The 17,427-nt window shown below is 46.3% G+C and overlaps 1 protein-coding gene across 1 annotated transcript in view; it reads left to right on the top strand.

The window, feature by feature from the left end:
- ppfia2 (PTPRF interacting protein alpha 2) overlaps nucleotides 1-17,427 on the top strand; it is a gene marked incomplete at both ends in the record, with an annotated part of 380,230 nt that overhangs the window by 305,534 nt on the left and 57,269 nt on the right. Inside the window, 2 exon segments of the mRNA XM_083657351.1 lie at nucleotides 2,488-2,598; nucleotides 13,141-13,362. Coding sequence (XP_083513477.1) covers nucleotides 2,488-2,598; nucleotides 13,141-13,362 — 333 coding nt within the window.

Here is a 17,427-nt window from a genome sequence, read left to right on the forward strand (position 1 = left end):
TAGAGACGGTGAACTTCAAGGTTTGAGGATTTCCATTTCCTCTCTATTTTGCGACATTTGCGCCTCAGTTCACAAATGTCCTTATTCAGCCAGGGGGCGGTGTTTACAGGGCGGACAGTGCGAGTTACAATGGGGGCTACGTCATTTAAAATGGCCGCACAATGCGTGTTAAAAACATGTACCAAACAATCCACGTCATCATCAGGGGACATCAAGACATTAAAATTAGCAGCGAAGTTCTCTACAGCTAGGCTATTTAAAATGCAAGAGCTTTTAGTGCGCTTCTCAGGCACAAAGTCATTGTCATAGGACAGGTTAAACAGAATACATTTGTGATCGGACACCGTCAGGTCCTCAGTGCAAACGTTACTGATATTTAACCCAATCGTGAACACGAGATCCAATGTATTTCCCTTGCTGTGGGTCGGGCCAGAGACATGTTGGACGAAACGAAACGACTCAGTGATATTAAGAAAGTCAGCAGCAAAGTTATCTGAGCTCTTGTTTACATGGATATTAAAATCCCCGATCAGCAGTATTCTGTCCAAGCGAATGATGGATACAAGGAAGTCACCAAATTCAGCAAGGAAAGAACTATTTCTGCCTGGAGGGCGGTAGATTAGCACACAATGAAAGGGATTTGTACTTCCAATTTTATTCATATGGACTGGACTTCAAAAGAAGAGTAAGGACCAGAGCTCACCGTACGCGAGGAAAAACAGTCTCGGGAGAACATGGCAAGTCCTCCACCTCTCCCTGAGGAACGAGGGGCGCATGAGTAAACACAGTTTGGTGGGCAAAGTTCGTTTAGCGCGGCAAATTCATCTGCTTTCTGCCAGGTTTCCGAAATCAGCAGCCAGTCCAGCTTGGATACGAAGAGATCGTTCAGGAAGAACGACTTGTTGGTTGTGGATCTGGCGTTTAGTAATCCAAAGCAGATGGAGTCGGATCCAGCTCTGCCGAGTGTTGACGCTCGGGGTAGGGGCCGCAGACACCTGGACCGGTGTCCGGCTCGGTGGAACACAGGAACATATGCCGGTAGCAGAGAGGGAGATGCTGGGAGGATGGGCCTGAGGCAGGATAGCCTAATGCCGGAGGCCGCAGCCGTGCAGGTGGAGAGGGGCAAGGCCAGGGTGCGGTCTCGGATTTGCTTTCGGAACTTCACCGCAGCTCCAGCTCGTCTACCCCGACGTCTCGCACGCCTTGTCCGGGGACAGCAGCAGGATGACGCCCAGATCATCGCGGGGATCTGGAGACGTAACGCCCGGTGTGAACTCCACTGTTCAGATCGTTGAGACAGGGAACCCACCACCGAATCGCGAATGTTCAACAAGGTAAGTTGGTCATACACAGCCACCGATTGTACACTGTTCACACATAACGATGAACAAACAAACAGGACAAACCAAACGAGGATCCAGCACAGACGACTAGCTGCCAACATAGGCGCGGCCATCTTGCTGTCAGTCAGCAAGGTGATAGGTGTGCCATAACACCATTGACAGCTACCGTTACCTTGGAACTACAATCGACTCAAAGCTCACCTGGAACACAAATACACAGACAATATACAGCAGGACAACAGAGACTACACCTTCTAAGAAAACTAAGCAAGTACCATACCAACAGCTCCATATTGCACCTTTTCTACCAAACCTTCTTGGAAAATATTCTCACCTTTGGATTTTTTGCCTGGTTCAGTTCCCTAACAACCATCAATAAAAACAGGATAACAAAAATCATCAACATCTCAAGCAAAATCTGCAGAATCAAATGCCGGGACATCACATCACTCTTCAAATCACGTGCAATACAGAAAGCAAACCGCATTATAACAGACATCACTCACCCACTCAACGGCCAATATGAACCACTCCCTTCAGGACGTAGGTTTGGAACCCCACTCCATAGAACAACAAGGACAAACAAAACATTCATCCCTACATCTATTGGACTAATTAACAGACTCTGATACCCCCCCAACCCCCCACCTTCCTACTCCTGAGTCCTGACCATGCATGTTTTGACCTCTCATGTTTTCTGTCTTGTGATGTGATAGTGGTGTCGCCAATGCTTGTTGTCTTGTTGTTGTCTTGTTGTTGATGTTTTGTTTTTGTTTTTTTACCACAGACGATGATGTACAGAACAATTTTCCTAACGGACAAATAAATAAATACTTCATAAATAAACAAGTTTTGTGGTGTTACAGTACGTGATTTTGTTAGGAAGTTCGACGCATTTTTGTGATTGACCACACCCATTGCCACTCCCCCTTTTGGCCAGTGGGTGTGGAATGTTAATCACTTCTAAGTTGGCCCATGATTTACTGTACTTGTGGACAAAGTTTAGTCCAAATCTGTTCCAACTACCCCCCCTTCCCCCCAGTCAGCTCTAGTAGAGGAAAATACAATCATACATGTTATACCTGTTACCAGCAGCATCCACTCTGTGTGTCTGTTTCGGCTCTGACCTCCCTGCTTCCAACAGATTGTGGCCTTACGGGAGCAGAATGCCCACATCCAGAGGAAAGTGGCATCGGGCGATGGAGGAGAGGACATACTGGAGGGCAGTGAGGCTCAGCAGAAGGTCCATGGCAAGGTGGACATCCTCAATAGAACGTTCACTCTCACCATGTGATTCAGAAACATTTGTCTCATCAACACGTTTTGGTTCAACCTTTAGCAAGGTGCAGAAGTAGGAATACAACAAGTATTTGATGGACAGCGCAGCTGCAGTCAAAGTTCAGCATCAACCCAAATGGAAACCAAATTTGCACAATATGATATTATGGCATGGTACAACAAATTAATATAAAAACAGGTTTGGAAACTGTTTTGAACTGAATATTGAGGTCCCAGTTTCACGAAACGTTGCAGGTAGCAGCTACAATCTACTAAGGATATACCATAGTCTCAAAATTAATTTATTTAATGTATACAACATTATATTAAACATTCCTTCTATACTCTATATCATCAGCTGTATTTGAAATCAAAATGATTACATGGTAGATGGTACCCACTACTATGAGTTCGCCCTGACCCCACAAAGTTAATTTAATTGCGATCATGCAAACGGTATATTCTTAACAAATTGCCTTTACAGTATCTTTGTTTCACTGTGTGGGCATTCTGAACGACACCCTAGGGCATTCACGACTAGTGAATTTTACTAGTCGACTAGTCGTCCCTAAAGGTAGTCGACTAGTCGTTTAAATATTTTTTTTTTCTTTTTATCTTTAAGAAAGAACATGAGGGGCCCTATCGTTGCATCGGCGTAGAAACTGCATTTATGGCCTGGCGCAGCCCAGATTAGTGGGTGTGGACCAGCACACTCGATATCTTGGTGCCGGCGCTACACGCGGCCTCAAGCATTATAACCGCGCCTTTTAAGCGTAAAATTATGCACCATCTGCTCATTGGAGAAGTGCAATAAACGAATCACACGCTTGCCTTTTAAGCTCCAATTCCACAGAGTAGTCCAGTAAAACCAGAAAAGCCAAGCGCTCTCCTCCCCCCCTCCCTTTCATCCCCGTCTATCTGTCTCCATATATAGGCTATTATTCCATATTATTATGCTTCTCAAACCAATAAACTGCAGTTTAAATACTGCAAGCATGTAAATACGCTACACTATAGCAAGATCAAAGTGAAAAGAATGTTCTAAACGCATCAGCTAGAAAAATATAGCCTATCTCTATATGATGAGATTAATTAGATTGGTGAAAGTTTGTCCAGAAAGATATCGTTTTCTCTCCCCTGCTGCAGGTAGGATGATGCACATAAATATAGCCTACATTATGTAAAGTCATTGCAGACATGTGTTTTTATTGTAAAACTAAATGTGAAGTAGGGCCAAGTTATTGGAGCAGACATCACAGTATAGCACATGACAGTAGAAGCTAGGGGTGGGGGAAAAAATCGATTCACCTAAGTATCGCGATTTTTAATGTCACGATTTTTTGGATCGATCTTTTATTCCAGAATCGATAATCGCAAATTAAAAAAAAAAAAAAAAAATTTTTTTTTTTTTTTTTTGGGTGCTTGCAGTCAGGCCACTCACTGAACAGCAGGCCAGGCGCCGCCTACTGGTTTACTAGTGGTTTTATTACTTTATTAGTTAGTCTGAAGTAATAATTACACTTCAGGGTTAAAGTGGGTGCATCTCATTGTAAAATTGGACCCAAATCTGGCTTCAAACGGCCCAAATTTCACGCGCGTTGGCCCATATCGGCCTGGCCTGCTTGGTATCTAATGCCCGGCCTGAATTATGATCCCAGTCCGCCCCTGTTTTTAACTATATCGCCCAGCCCTACTCATGATATATAATATACAGTCTCTAGTGTATGATTAAACTTTTCCCATGTTCTAATCTAGTGTAAAAAAGCAAACAAACTGAAAAAATAAAAGAAAAAAATAAACAAAAATCGCAATAAATCGTAATATCGAATCGCAATAATCGTAGAATCGCAATAATCGTGAATCGCAATATATATCGAATCGGCACCAAAGTATCGTGATAGTATCGAATCGGGAGATAAGTGAATCGGCACAGCCCTAGTAGAAGCACATTACGCTGTCACTTATCTAAATCACGTTAAATCGACGAGGGACATATATAGGCCCAGGATGACATATATGTTTCACATAGGGTGGTGTTTTCATTTCGATGTTTTATTTGGTCCAATATTGAAATGTTCTACAATTGCAGGTTGTGTTACCATTACACATTATTTAGATCTACCTTTATATCTATTTCGCCTCATTTGGTTGCTATTTAGTAGCGAAATGGAGCAGCCCAATGCATGCTGGGACATTTCACATGCCAGGCAGTGAACTTACAACTTATTTTTCCTATGGGACGTGTGTTGTGTCTGTCTGAGCGAGGGAGTCAGAGAGAGAGAGTCGTATTGTGCCTGTCAGACTGAGGAGAGAGTGACACAGAGAAGGGTGACAGAGGAGAGGCAGAGGAGTGCTCGGCGCAACTGGCGCACTGAATAGGCCTGGTTTTCAAAAGCGCAAAGCGCTAAATTTACGCCAGGTGGGAAGATATCATTAGGCCGGTATTTAAGGCCGACACGCCCATTCTCGCCCATTCAGGGAGTGCGCCACGCCCATTCCGCCTAAAGCGCATTTGGCAGCCTAAAGCCATGTTGATATCTTCCCGAGGTAGGCGCAAGGCACGTTTTTTTTGCGTTTAAGGCCCGTTTTAGCGCCGAAGGCCTGTGGGAGAATAGGGGCCGAGGTATTTACACGACATATATGGACTATCATATCCCATATCCCCCACAAAGAACATCAAAACACAACAAAACAAAACAAAACAAGAAAACTGTATAAGATACACAATAAATAATAATGATTATTAATTAACAGGGAGAGGTGTCACCGCGTAGGCACACTAAAGCCTGGATTATGCTTGACGCTTTGGCCAGCCGCACGGAAATGAGAGACACGGAATCCGACGAGGAAACGTGTGGAGCTTGTATACTCTGTGTGGGTTTCTGCAGGCGGAATTGAGCGCGAGTCTTGAAAACTCCACTTTGTCCGCCCGTCCGCGTCCACGTAGTTACAAATTTCGGCGTGCGCACGGCCGCTCGAAAACCGTCCGCACGGAGCCTTGCGGAGGGGCGTGTCTGCTGATTTGACGTCACTTTTCCGCGCGGACACTCGCGTTCCTCGCTGATGCGGAAAGCATAATGAGACCTTAACCAGATGAAACGGACGAGACTAAAACCGCACTGCGCTGCCAGCATCAGCGCCCCAAAGCGGAGCCTAGAAACCTGTTAACGTGCCGATGGCGGGTCTCTAACTCGCACAGAATACCTAAGATATTGTAGGAGGTCAATGGAGATGCGATTACGTGACTGGTCTGCTGGACGCGGGGAGGGCTGTGTGAAGAAATGAACAGTGGGTTGGGCTGATTTTTGTGAAGATGCAAGGAGTGAATGTGAATGTGTTTGTGAGTGCGCGCACCTTCAAAACGCACGTCCTCCCGGTTACGTGATTGGAAACCACTCCCTTGAAGTGAGGCTAGCGAGGGTTAGTTATTCAGTGTCGCTGCGCTCAGAGGGACTGACAAGGGAGTGGCAACAGCTGCCATCCAGCAGGGAGAATGACACACCTGATCTGCACACTGCCTCTCCACCTGATTGGAGAGGTACACACACACACACACACACACACACACACACACACACACACACACACACACACCTACACACACACTCACTCCCTGGTTGTGACAGGTGAAAAGAGGAGGGAGGAAGGGCTGAAGGAAAAGAGGAGGGGCTTACAAAGTCTTCATTGCCCAAACAGCTTTTACTAATGCTGCAGTTGCTCACATTCAAGTGTGGTGTATTGCATGCCATTAGGGCAGTACGCCACTTGTGGCACTAGAGTGCACAGGACTGGTTAGAGGGGAACGTTTTGGGTTAGTCGAAGTAGAGTACTTGCCAGTGTTGTACGGAGTCTGATCTCTCTGATTAAAGAAGTGTTAAACATATCTCTTCTGCCGTATTCGTATGTGTTAGGAAACACGACATGGTGTCAGAAGTGGTGCGGCAGTAAGGGAGAGTGAGTGCATACAGAAGAAGCGGAAAAAGAGCTGCAGGCGAAGTGTGTTAGTTAGCGAGTGCATAAGCTAGCTAGCATTAGCAGCAGCACGTCGGCAACAACATGTCCGAGGATGAAGGAGGACCATCGACAACGCAGCAGCCACAGCCAGCTATAATCGCACCACCAAACGCCACCTTCACGATCCAACCACCTGAGGCATTCAACTTTTCAAGACCACAGGAGTGGGAAAAATGGATAAGAAGGTTCGAAAGATTTCGACTGGCTAGCAACCTACACATCGGCTCACAGGCTAACCAGGTAAACACGTTAGTCTACTGCATGGGCGATGAAGCCGATGACATCCTACGTGGGCAAGTTCTGTCGGATGCAGAAAGACAGCAATATGATGCAGTAAAAGACACTTTTGACAAATACTTCGTGCCCAGGAAAAATGTCATATATGAAAGGGCCAGATTCAATCAGAGAGTGCAACAAGCTAATGAAACAGTGGATGCGTTCATCACTGCATTGTATGCCCTTGCCGAAAACTGCGCCTATGGAATACTCCATGATGAACTGATAAGAGATCGCCTGGTAGTAGGACTGAGAGATATTTCTCTATCAGAGAGGATGCAGTTGGATAAAGATTTGACATTGGCAAAGGCTGTTAACATGGCACGACAGTCAGAAAGTGTGAAGAAGCAACAAACAGACCTAAGAGGTGAGAGTAAAAGTAGTGATGTTGACGCTGTCACTGCAAGAGAGAGGGGACCAAAAACATTTAAACATAAACCCCAAAGTCAGTTTAAACATGCTCCTGCAGCACAACAGTCTCAGTCTGGGCCGTCTGGATACAAGCCGTGTCTGAGATGTGGAAAGTCCCCTAGTCATGGAAAGTGGGAGTGTCCTGCCAGAGAAGTGACATGTCATACATGCGGGAAAAAAAGGTCACTTCAGTAAAGTGTGCATGTCAGCCAAGACAGTACATGCTGTAGAAGCAGGACATGATGATAATAGCCCAGCATTCTTTCTTTCTCGGCACAGTGGAAGCGGGGGAGGACCCCTGGCTTACAGAACTGTCTATTAGACAACACAAAGTGATCTTCAAAATAGACACAGGTGCGGATGTCACCGTCATCCCAGAGCACATGTTCAAGGACATTGCTGAGGGACACTGCACACTGACTAAATCAGACAGACCATTGATTGGCCCAGGAGGCAATCCACTTCACGTGCTGGGCAGATACCAAGAGACTCTGTGTAAGGGAGAACGCACTATACAAGAAAGCGTGTATGTGGTTAGAGACCTACACATTGCCTTAATAAGTAGGCCTGCCAGCGTCAAACTTAACCTAGTCACTAGAATGGCCAGTATTGACAAAGCAACAATGAAGGAAGCATACCCAAAGCTGTGTCACGGGCTCGGTCTGTTGCAACAACCGTACACTATCGCACTCAAGAAAGACGCTGTTCCTTTTGCCCTATCAACACCAAGGAGAGTTCCCATTCCCCTCCTGGAGAAAGTCAAGGAGGAGCTCGGGCAGATGGAGAGCCAGGGCGTCATCACTAGAGTTGAGGAGCCGACAGAGTGGTGTGCGGGCATGGTGCCTGTGCCGACCAAAACAGGCTCCGTCCGTATATGCGTGGACCTGACTCACCTAAACGAAGCTGTCTGCAGGGAACAATTTATTCTACCCTCAGTGGAGCAGACCCTGGGACAGATCGCGGGAGCACAGATCTTCAGCAAGCTCGACGCAAACAAAGGATTTTGGCAGATCCCATTGTCCCCTGAATCAGCTAAATATACGACCTTCATTACTCCATATGGTCGCTATTATTTTAACAGAATGCCATTTGGGATCGCTTCTGCCCCCGAACATTTTCAGCGGAGAATGTCACAGATTCTGGACGGGCTGCAGGGAGCTGTATGCCTAATGGATGATGTTCTAGTATGGGGAGTAGATCAAGACCAGCATGATGCTAGACTTCACACAGTGCTGAGCAGACTTCAGAATGCCGGTGTCACACTAAACATGGAGAAGTGTGAGCTAAGCAAGAGCGAGATCAAGTTTCTGGGGCAAATAATATCAGCAGACGGCGTGGAACCAGACCCAGAAAAGACAAGGGCCGTCAGAGAGTTGCAGGAACCATCCAACGTCAGCGAGCTTCGCAGCTTTCTTGGGATGCTAAATCATTTGGGGAAATTCATACCCAATCTGGTGGAGAAGGATAAGCCCCTGAGAGACTTGACTTCAAAAAAAAAATCATTGGGTCTGGGGTGCTGCACAACAGCGTGCCTTCAATGAGCTGAAAAACGACTTGTCGTCAACCCCCCTGCTGTTACTCTATGACCCCAACAAGGAGCTAAAACTGTCAGCTGATGCGTCAGCATATGGACTCGGTGCTGTCCTCTTACAGAAAGAGGGGGAGCAGTGGGGCCTCACGTTCACTCACAGAGACGGAGCAGCGCTATGCACAGGTGGAGAAAGAGGCATTAGGCCTTACCTGGGGGTGTGAGCGGTTCCGGGACTTTCTTATAGGCAGACACTTTCACCTGGAAACCGATCACAAGCCACTTGTGAGCCTGCTGGGAACTAAGGCACTTGCAGAGCTTCCCCCCAGAATCCAGAGGTTTCGCCTTAGACTCATGAGCTATAGTTACTCCATCTCACACGTGCCAGGCAAAGCCTTTTACACAGCCGACACTCTATCTCGTGCTCCTGTTAGTCAACCAAAACACTTAAGTATCTCAGACACAAATCTCATGGAAGATACCAACATCTACATACTTTCAGTAGTAGAGAACTTAGCTGCAAGCCCTACATACTTAGCAGAACTAAGAGAACAGCTAAAAGCAGACAGCGTGTGCTCTGCAGTCATGGCTCTATGCCAGGAGGGTTGGCCAGACCCGAATCAGCTGAAAGGTGTAATAAAAACCTACTGGCCAGAAAGAGCCGTCCTCACAGTTCACGACGGGTTGCTGCTCAGAGGCACAAGATTAGTAATCCCCTCAGCCATGCGCAACTCAGTTCTAGAGAAACTACACGAAGGCCACCAGGGCATTAAGAAATGTAAGGAGCGGGCTAGAGAAGCAGTCTGGTGGCCAGGGATGAGTGGTCAGCTAAACGAACTCATACTTAACTGCAGAACCTGCATTAAGGAACGAACCAATCCAGTTGAGCCACTACTGCCCAGTAAGCTCCCGGAGCGACCGTGGCAAAAATTAGGTGCTGATATATTCACACTCGACGGCAGTAATTATCTTCTGGTAGTAGACTACTTCTCTAAATTTGTAGAGATAGCCAAGCTAACTCCCATGAGATCAGAAGATGTGATAGCACACTTGAAATCTATATTTGCACGTCATGGCGTGCCAGAGCTCCTCATTAGCGATAATGGACCTCAGTTTGTGAGTCAACAGTTTAATGACTTTGCAGTCAACTATGGCTTTCAGCATGCCACGAGCAGCCCCAGATTTGCCCAAAGTAATGGAGAGGCAGAACGTCACATCCAAACTGTAAAACACATGCTAAAAAAAGCTACTGACCCGTATCTTTCCCTCCTAGCATATAGGGCAACACCTTTAGCGAATGGCTACAGCCCAGCCCAGCTTCTGATGGGCCGGAGGCTACGCACACCGTTACCCCAACACCCTTCTCTCCTGGAGCCGGAACTCCCAGACCAAGCTGTGGTCGCCGGAAAAGACAGGGAGAGGAAGTGTAAAGACACTGCAACTTTTAACACGAGACACCGGGCCAGGAATCTCAGTCAGCTCACACCAGGACAAGAGGTGTGGATCACGGACACTAAGACTTCTGGGACTGTAGTATCCACTCATTCTACTCCCCGCTCGTATGTAGTGGAGGGGCCACATGGCCACATCAGGCGGAACAGACGTCATCTAATCCCGATGCGAGTGTCAGACGGCAGCCCGGAGGGGTCCAGTGTACTCGACCCACCACCTGAGTGTACGCCTGATGCAACACAAACTGCTACACATCCAGCAGAGGCACCACATACCCTCTCGCCTGCTGTTAACAGAACTAGGTCGGGCAGGATTGTCACCAAACCTCAAAGACTGGACTTGTGAAAAGTCAATTGAAAAAAAAGAAAGAAAGACAGACAAAGAGTCCATGTTGGAGATGTTGTTTATCAGTTGATATAAATGTCATATAAACGAATAGAGGAAATGACAAAACTGTTCATGTTTGGTAACAGAAAGAGAAAGTTCATAAGGTTAACAGTAATGAGAATCTTAATCAGATAAGTTGTGGTATTTGGGGATTCATTTATTTTCAAAAGAAATTGTGAGATCTACTGTTTTTGTTTTCTTTGAAAAAAGGGAGATGTGGTGTATTGCATGCCATTAGGGCAGTACGCCACTTGTGGCACTAGAGTGCACAGGACTGGTTAGAGGGGAACGTTTTGGGTTAGTCGAAGTAGAGTACTTGCCAGTGTTGTACGGAGTCTGATCTCTCTGATTAAAGAAGTGTTAAACATATCTCTTCTGCCGTATTCGTATGTGTTAGGAAACACGACACAAGTAGGGGAAAATCCATAGAGGCATACATAGAGGCAATAAAATAGAAATAAAGGCATATAAAATAAAGCGTCAAATGTGTGCTTTATCTTACAATCGTTGTCAAAAGTACTATTAAGAAGTGAGAAATATGTATGATACATATGATATTATATACAGCAGTCAGTGTGAGTAATAATGTAGTAATAATACAAGTAAGGTCCACTGCAGTAAGTTGCAGTTAGTAGATTTCACATCAGAGATGGTTAAACTCCTAAAGTTGGTCCATTATGAGAGGGTGCATGGTGCGGGTATTCAAATCCACTCAATGTGGATTGAGTGGATCCTGTTCCCCACTCGGGTGATCCATTGATCACAGGCACAGAGGCCTATTTAGGTTTGTCCACACAAATGGATGGCTGAGGATGGGCAGCTGGGCCTGATACAGCAGAGAGAGAGAGAGAGAGAGAGAGAGAGTACACAGAGATCACTTTTTTTCTCTGTCTGCATTCCCACCTACCTTTACAATAATCTCATTGCTAGGGATGGGAATTGATAAGATTTGATTGATACCAATGTCGCAGCTGTTTCATTACCTCTTGAGTCTGAACACAGTGTAGAATGTCTGCCTAATAACATTTGAACATGAATTACATATGAGTTTGACATCATGAACTCAGAAAAACATGCCGGCATTGATAGTAGGAATCGATAAACTCGGAGGCATACGATTTTGAGTAATTGGACAATTTGGAACGGGTTCTAAACGGTTCCGGTTCTCGATTCCGATCCCTAGTCAGGGCAGCATAAAGGACTGCTGCTGTGTTATTTAGACGCTGCAGTGGGGCTGTCAGAGGGTGTTATTTAGGAGTGATAACAAGTTGATGTGCTTACCTCGAGGCCTTGGATCTCTCTGTCTCTCCTTGGCACCCCCTCGTTAATCTGCATCATGCAGAGGCCCTGCGAGCTGTACAGAGTGAGGACTCAATGAAGCCTTATCATATTACTAATGCAGGCGTTAAAGTAATTTGTGAGGCTGACTCTGGACTGATTCTTACAGCGCCTCACTCATCCGCTCTTTGTCACCATCCAAACATTAAAGCAGGAGAGAGCCAAATGTAGAGCTCCTGAACTTGAATGTATCCGTGCACTAATATGTCTCACTCTCAGAAAGGGGAGGAGGCTAGGGCGTGAAGGAGAACCAGGAAATTGTTTTCTTCATTTGGTTCGTCAGTTTCAGTCTCGCAGATATACCTCCTCTCCTGCATCATGGACTCAAACCGCTGCTTCTGTTAGTGCATGCTGCCAGTTCTTTTAACCTTTACTGCACTTGACACCGTGGTCCCATTGAGATGTAAAGGATTTTTTGAAGGACAAAGCAGTTTAAGAAAGCAGCGTCAGTAACAAACCCTCCCAAAAATGTACAACACACAGAAACAGAAGTAAAACATCATCGCCAGATGTCATTTGTGAAATCCAACCTAGACCACATTTCCAAACTAGAAGTGCACTGTGAGAGTGCAGACCTCCGCCAAGGTCAATAGTCTGCTATGATATGCAAATATGCCACATTAGACAGACAGACAGGCAGACAGGCAGACAGACAGACAGACAGGCAGGCAGACAGACAGACAGACAGACAGACAGTCAGGCAGACAGACAGACAGACAGACAGACAGACATACAGGCAGGCAGACAGAGACAGGCAGGCAGACAGACTGACAGACAGACAGACAGACAGACAGACAGACAGGCAGGCAGGCAGACAGACAGACAGACAGACAGACAGACAGACAGACAGACAGACAGACACGCAGACAGACAGACAGACAGACAGACATACAGGCAGAAAGAGACAGGCAGGCAGACAGACAGACAGTCAAACACTACTGAAAACATAACCTCCTTGGCGGAGGTAATAAGAATGATATTTATTGGGATATGCATGTTTGTTCCACCGTCACAGATGAATATGTTATTGCAATATGTCATGTAGCCACTGGGGGCATTAGAATCCATAGCAACCCTGACCCTACCCTCCCTTGATTTCTCTCCCCCCTCCAGCGTCTGTCCAATGGCTCCCTGGAGTCAGTCCATGAGGCGAGCCAGGTGGTGGAGCTGCAGGACCTGCTGGAGAAGCAGAACTATGAGCTGGCCCAGATGAAGGAGCGCATGTCCTCGCTCTCCTCCCGGGTCTCTGAGGTGGAGCAAGAGCTGGAGACCGCCCGCAAGGACCTCATCAAGTCAGAGGAGATGAACAACAAGTACCAGAGGGACATCAAAGAGGTGACACACGCACGCACACATGCGCGCGCGCACGCACACACACACACACACACACACACACACACACACACACACACACACACACTCAATGAGGACAGGGAGAAACACAGACAGTGCACTTGCAAGGGAATAGGAGTCGCAAGCATGACATCAAAGGAGGCAGTCACTTACCAAGCTTGTATTAGCAGACTTTCGCAGTCTCTCTCCTCTCTCTCTTTTTCTCTCCTTCTGTGTGTGTCACAGGAGGTTTTTCTAGTGAGGGAGAGGAGGATGGTCCTCCTCCATTTTTTAGAAGAGATTGGGGATTTTATATTCTAATAAATATTTTTTAAATAAAATATCAATCAAATGTGTTTTTTCTGATGTGCGGACGCTCCTTTTTTCATTCATTATATTCTTAAAATGCTTCAACAACAGTGACACCTGTAGGGCACTGATGGAACGGAGAGCGCTATGCAGACAGGAGTCTGGCCCGGCCCTCAGGTGTACGGTACAAAAACATTGATGGTTAAAACTGAATGACATCACAACAGTCTAATCCTAATGCTAAATTAAACTGAGATATTCCTCTAAATCTGTCTTAAAACTGCAAAAGAAAAGAAAAGAAACGCCCAAAAACCTCCCTTGCTTTCAAGCTCAGGAGCCGCCACTGTGTATGTGGCTTCTCTCTCATATATACACACACACACACACACACACACACAAATGCAGACTCTAAGAGGGGAACAGTAGGCTATATAAACAGCTCTAGACTGCCTTTAGGCTAACTTGAGTACATTTCAGTCCAGTTCAGTTCAGTTTGTTTTTATTTTCGGTGACTGGACATAACAACGTAACAAGCAGAACAATCAAGGAGAATACAATCACTTTGGTCAGTAAAGTGCAAGTTTGTAAGACACCAAGGGCCCTATCTTTGCAACGGCGGTAATTTTGCGTTAGCGCCCGTTTTGCGCTGGAATAGCGCCGCGCAAAGCCCTAGTTGTGGCCGTTTCGGCCCGCTGCGCTTCACGTCATCTCGGCGCAAACCTTTGTTAAAATTGAGATCACCCAAGGCCTTTTTTTCTAACACATTGCGCTGGAAGGCCTATTTTGGCCTATTTTGGCCAAACCTCTGTTTACGCTCGGAACATATCGACGGTATCTTCGCCAGAGCGCAAAATGACACTTGCGGGAGGGAGATGATAGCAATAAGAGGCGCGCAAACGGCAGCGCAAACGATAGCGCCGTACGAAGATAGGGCCCCAAGTCCTTTCAAACAGTTCAGATCTGCTACTGCAGACTAAGAGCCCTATCTTCCCCCTGGCCTTAGGCGTTAAACTGGCGTTAAACGCAAAAAAACACGCTATGCGCCTGACTCGGGAAGATAGCATCATGTTTTTAGTTCCCGGAATGCGCTTTACGCCAAAGAGGCGTGGCACCAGAGTCCTGCGCGGGTCTGATTTTCAAGACCCGGTTCCGCCCGGCCCCGCGACGTGCAGTACCGACCCCGCTCCGCAAACCCACACATATGATCAATCAGTACCGCAACCCACCCCGCCCCGCAGACATGAGACCCGCCCCCCGACCCGGAACCGCATATATATAATAACCGTTAATCTGCAGTGCAAACATTTTGTAGTGAACCTAATGAAACTGCCACCCTTTCACACGAGAGGCGAACAGCAGTCTTTCTGGCCGAGACTCGTCAGCTGATGTAGCCTACGTTAATTATCTTTTAGCAGCTGCTAGCTCACTAACCAGCTGGATAGCTCTGCTATCAGACACACAGACAGTTACAGCAAGCAAAGTGACTTACCAGCTATTTCCAATATGTCCGGTATAATCCATACTGCCTTTATGATTGCTGTTGGAGGAACGTAAATCCACGTTGGGATGAGACCTCTCCACTTTCACGCTATCCATCCATGACATGTTGTTGCCTGTTGCTATGAAAACAGCCAGTGTGTATGTTTGACTGGAAGCTAACGTTAGCCTACTATATTATCTGTCCGACTCGTATTGTCTCCAATCAATCACCTTGACCGCAGCTGAGTTTTGAATGTTTTGTGCAGTCAATATAGCGTCACACATTGCATAGTATGCGCATACTTGAAACGATGCCGGTTATGTAGCCTAAACAAAAGCGAAAACGTGCGTCAGAAACTTTTCTCCTGTTGGAGTCAGACCAGCTGCCAGACACTCCCCCTGCCAGACACACCCCCCCCTGCCAGACACACCTCCTGCCTCCATCTGAGTGCAACAGAAAAACATACATGGCTCATACGTCGTCGTTGTTCCACCCGCCGCCCGTCCGCATTTATTAATTTTTACCCGCCGCCCGACCCACCAATTTACAGAAGTGTATTTTTTACCCGCCCCCCGCGTTTTTTTGCGGGTACCCGGCGGGGCCCCGCGGAACCCCGACCCGGTGCAGGACTCTGCGTGGCACAGTGCCAGAATAGGCCAGAATGGGCGTTTCGGCCTTAAATACCGGCCTAGCGCTATCTTTCCCCCCTGGCGTTAATTTAGCACTTTTCAAAACCAGGCCTTATTCAGTGCGCCGGGGATATAGCCAGTAACCTAGGCCTATACTGCAAAAGTTAACTGTTGAAAATTCGATGTCTGGTTTTGTCACGAGTAGCATACAGCTGAAGTCTCTCTCACCATCAAGCAGACAGTGACGGAAGCATGTTTCTTTATGTGCGCCAAGGGGAAAATGATGGACTAAGTGTACATCACTTACTCTACTTATTTTTGCTTACTTTATACTTGCTCTACTTTATTTTTGCTTTATTTCTGCTTACTTTATCGCATTTTACTACTGTTTATTTTATGCTATGTTGTGTTCTGAGTGCGAGCTACTGTAACCTGTCCCAATTTCCCCCCGGGGATCATTAAAGTCTTTCTGATTTTGATTCTGATTCTGATTAAATTGGTGGGTACTGCATGCGTAATTACGCAGCGGAGATGCAGGAGAGATGCAGATTCAGCGCGTCGGGATGCGCTCACTCTGTCTCCCCCCTCTCTCTCTCTCTCACTCCCTCTCTCCCTCTCTCTCGCGTGTCAATTTCTGCCCCTATAGCGCACTGCAAGCATCAGATCTGAAATGTAGGCTAAACCACAGAATGACAGAACCATCACTATTTTGGGGAAAAGGCCACTAATTTATAGCCTATGTAGACACTAGGCAGGCACAAAGACCGATGGAAAAAAAAGTTGTTATACCGTAGTTTTGACCCCCTGTCATTCAGAGGCTGTTGCATCATCCTACCTGTGCAGTGGGGGAGAAGAAAAGGTAGCGAGAGAAAATGATATCATTCTGCCCAAACTTTCACCAATCTAATCTCATCATGACATCCAGGGATAGGCTATATTTTTCTAGCCGATGCTTTTAGAACATTCTTTTCACTTTGATCTTGCTATAGTGTAGCGTATTTACATGCTTGCTGTATTTAAACTGCAGTGAGATTTGTTTGAGGAGCATAATAATATGAAATAATATATATGGAGACAGACGGGGATGAAAGAGGGAGGGGGGGAGCTCAGAGCGCTTTGGTCGGGCTTTTCTGACCGGACTGGATCGCTCTGTGGAATTGGAGCTTAAAAGGGAAGATTGTGATTAGTTTAGTGCAGTTCTCCAATGAGCACGTTGTGAATAATTCTACGCTTAAAAGGCGTGGTTAACAGATGGGTTTAGCGCAGAGGGGAAAATATGGATTGTGCTTGACCACGCCCACAATTTGCGCTGCGCCTGGCCTTAAACGCTATTTTAAGGCCACGGGGAAGATAGGGCCCTAAGTGTCCAAGTGCCTGAAAAGGGGATAGGGAGAAGCAAGGAGCTTCTGGGGCCCTACTCCGTCTTTCAATCTCACGTTAATTTACATAGTTTCGTAATCAGCGCGCCTCATAGAGCATCAATGTATTTTTTGTTTTTTCAACAACAGCATTTGATATACAGTACATTCATACTTACCGTATATGTATATATACATACACACCATAAATACATGTTCATACATTACACAATATGCATATTCATTTCCCATATTAATTCACATATATATATACATAGATATACATATACAC

Source organism: Poromitra crassiceps (assembly GCF_964638095.1).
Source record: "Poromitra crassiceps genome assembly, chromosome: 2".
In the NCBI taxonomy this organism is placed as follows: domain Eukaryota; kingdom Metazoa; phylum Chordata; class Actinopteri; order Beryciformes; family Melamphaidae; genus Poromitra; species Poromitra crassiceps.